The sequence below is a fragment of the Trachymyrmex septentrionalis genome, unplaced genomic scaffold (genome assembly GCF_001594115.1).
Source record: "Trachymyrmex septentrionalis isolate Tsep2-gDNA-1 unplaced genomic scaffold, Tsep1.0 scaffold126, whole genome shotgun sequence".
NCBI classification, from domain to species: domain Eukaryota; kingdom Metazoa; phylum Arthropoda; class Insecta; order Hymenoptera; family Formicidae; genus Trachymyrmex; species Trachymyrmex septentrionalis.
The window spans coordinates 51196-53902 of NW_017304395.1; the positions used below are offsets into that span (position 1 = coordinate 51196).

Genomic DNA, 2707 nt, shown 5'->3' on the forward strand with positions numbered 1-2707 from the left:
GTGTGTGTGTGTGTGTGTGTGTGTGTGTGTGTCATATGTATTTATGTATACAATTTCTCACCTGTGGGGTCAGAGGACATCCGTCCGGACCGCAAGGTTCCACGACGAGAGAGGGGAAGAGGCCTTGCTGACCTCTCAACTCACCTTCCCACCAACCGTCGTCTACATCGTGTGGTTCTTTTTTTAATACTTTGACGATGTCGCCTTCTAAAAAACTCAGCTCCTCATCGCACGTTGCGTCGTAATCGTAAAGCGCGATGCAGTATTGTTCCATTTCTATAAAATAATATGCATATCATGCTATTTATCATTTTTGAATATTTAAAATTTGAGATTCTGTTGAAACAAACAAAAGTTATAAATGAATTGAATTTTCCGACGTACCTCCAACGTGGTTTTGTATTATGGCTTCCGAAACGGCACTTTGCAAAGTAGCATCGGGGTCAACGGCATCGTGATCATCAATGGTATAGTCGACGGATGAGAAGGAAATCTGCTGGACCAGACCTGGACCCTGTGAAGTAAGACCGGTAGTGGTCTCAGGCTCCCTTTCTACATCGAGATAGTTCTGAGGAACGAAACCTTCTTCTCCTCGGTAATTTCTTGCTTTTAACCATCCATCACCGTCGCCTTCGCCCACCACATCCAATTGTTCGCTTTCTACGATAGAAAGCTCGTCGGGATTTTGCGCCTAAAAAAATGTATTCGTTTTTACAGAATATATCCAAAAATATCACTTTAATCAAAGATATTTCTGATATACGTGCTATTTAATTTTCTATAATCAATACTCGTATATTTATTCTATAAAATATAACATAAATAATAATTCTACAGAATCACTTACTGTATAGGAGTATAGAGCAGTGCACTTGTATATAGGTTGATTAGAAGGCATCTCTGGTGTCTCGTGCGTCATTTCCTGTTCATCTTTCTCTTCGTTGTCCCAATTAACCGCCATAGGATCATCCCAACCTGCCGTTAGCTGCTCTATCCGTTGCTTCTCCTGCTCCAGCAATGCTAAAAAGATAATCTTTTGTGATTTCCTACATAGTATATATAAAATTATAATGTAACTTAATGTGAATAATAAATAAATTACGCAAATAAGTGAAAAGTGCCTTATTTTTTGTTACAGCTGGATCTATAATAATAATATTTGAATAAATACGTAAATATACTTATAAAATTTATATGTGAAAATTATCTATGTACCATCAACCTCGGCACTGTCATGCCTCTGCCTTTCTTCAATTTCCTCTTCTTGCTGAGGCGCATTCTTTCCGGGTCGCTCCAAAGTCGTTAAGTCGCTTCCGCCATCACCGTCGCTATCGTAGAATGAGTCCGATGACGGATGTTCCTAAAAAAGATATCGTATATAGATACATTTCTTTTGTTATTTTATATTAAAAAAATTATATATTAAATTATATATTCAAAATTTTGTTATATATTAAAATTAGAAAAATTTTGTGCATAATTTTTTTTACATATTTTTATTCTTAACTTTTACAATTATAATTAAATAAACGCAACTATTTGTCTGTTATGACTATCGGACTCTATTATTAAGTGGCTAACATTATAAATGGAAAAATATATAATTAAAAAAATATAAAAAATACTTAAATTGCATTATATAAGTAATACACTAAATAATACTCAGTGAGCAATTATGATAATAGAATATCATTTTAATTAGATAATCTTACATTTAAATTAAATCCGGACGCATTTCGTTTTTAAAATCTAAATAGCCGTTATTACAATAATCTCTTTATTGTAGTTTTATATGTAAAAATTTTTCATCTCATTCCAGTCAATCAACTGTGATGAACCTGACAAATCCATAGTGTATGGTGGATGGCTTGCATCATGATTTGTTGCACACTCGCAAAATGAATCATTAGTTAAGTTGAAATGATTACCGTTAAAAATGATTTTAAAGTAAGTCAAAACGCGTCCGAATTTAATTTAAATGTAAGACTATCTAATTAAAATTGTATTCAATTATTATAATTGTGCACTAAATACTGCGTTGACTCCTACTTTTCTTTATACTCTTTTCTTGAATTTGTTAAATAATGAGGAGTCCTATATAATTCTTAATTATTATTAATAAATAATAATACATATAATTATAAATATATATATACGGGTAGACTATTCCTGTTATCGTCTATTTCTGTTAGAAAAAAATTAGGCAAATTGCATGTTATATGCATTTTAATTATTACCGCTGCACCAGATGCATCTGTTCGAACGGAGAGAGAACTGGCCGAACGCGGCATGTCCTGAACACTGAGTGTTTCAGCCTCTTGCAAGAATTCGTCTACGTTCACTATAAAATATGAAGCAGGACCAACAAATACATAATGTATAAAGCGTATTTTTAAAAAACTATCTTATTTTCATTAAAATAAAAAAATATCAACAAACCTCCACCATGTCGAAGACATTCTATCCTCGCTTCCGCCTTGAGTTTCGCCGTCTGTTAGAACAAGGATATAAATTTTATGTACGTATGTGCGGAGCATTATATAAATCGTTATAACTATCATAATTTAATTTTTGGATGTACAGTCTTAACCATAAGTATAAATCTTCAATTTATTGTATTTATTTTGAAAAATTAAAGAAAAATTAATAAAATATTAAAATTATTATAAGAATATATATTATTTTTCAATAAAACTGTTTTTAATTT

At 32.1% G+C, this 2707-nt stretch overlaps 1 protein-coding gene across 1 annotated transcript in view; it reads right to left on the reverse strand.

Moving 5' to 3' along the window:
* Nucleotides 1-2707, reverse strand: part of LOC108756342 — a 30570-nt gene that overhangs the window by 5254 nt on the left and 22609 nt on the right. The window contains exons 18-23 of the mRNA XM_018500088.1: nt 2440-2491; nt 2238-2341; nt 1216-1360; nt 848-1020; nt 385-691; nt 62-276 (exon numbers count right to left, since the gene is read on the reverse strand). Of these exons, the coding sequence (XP_018355590.1) occupies nt 62-276; nt 385-691; nt 848-1020; nt 1216-1360; nt 2238-2341; nt 2440-2491 (996 nt within the window). The remainder of the gene's footprint in view (nt 1-61; nt 277-384; nt 692-847; nt 1021-1215; nt 1361-2237; nt 2342-2439; nt 2492-2707) is intronic.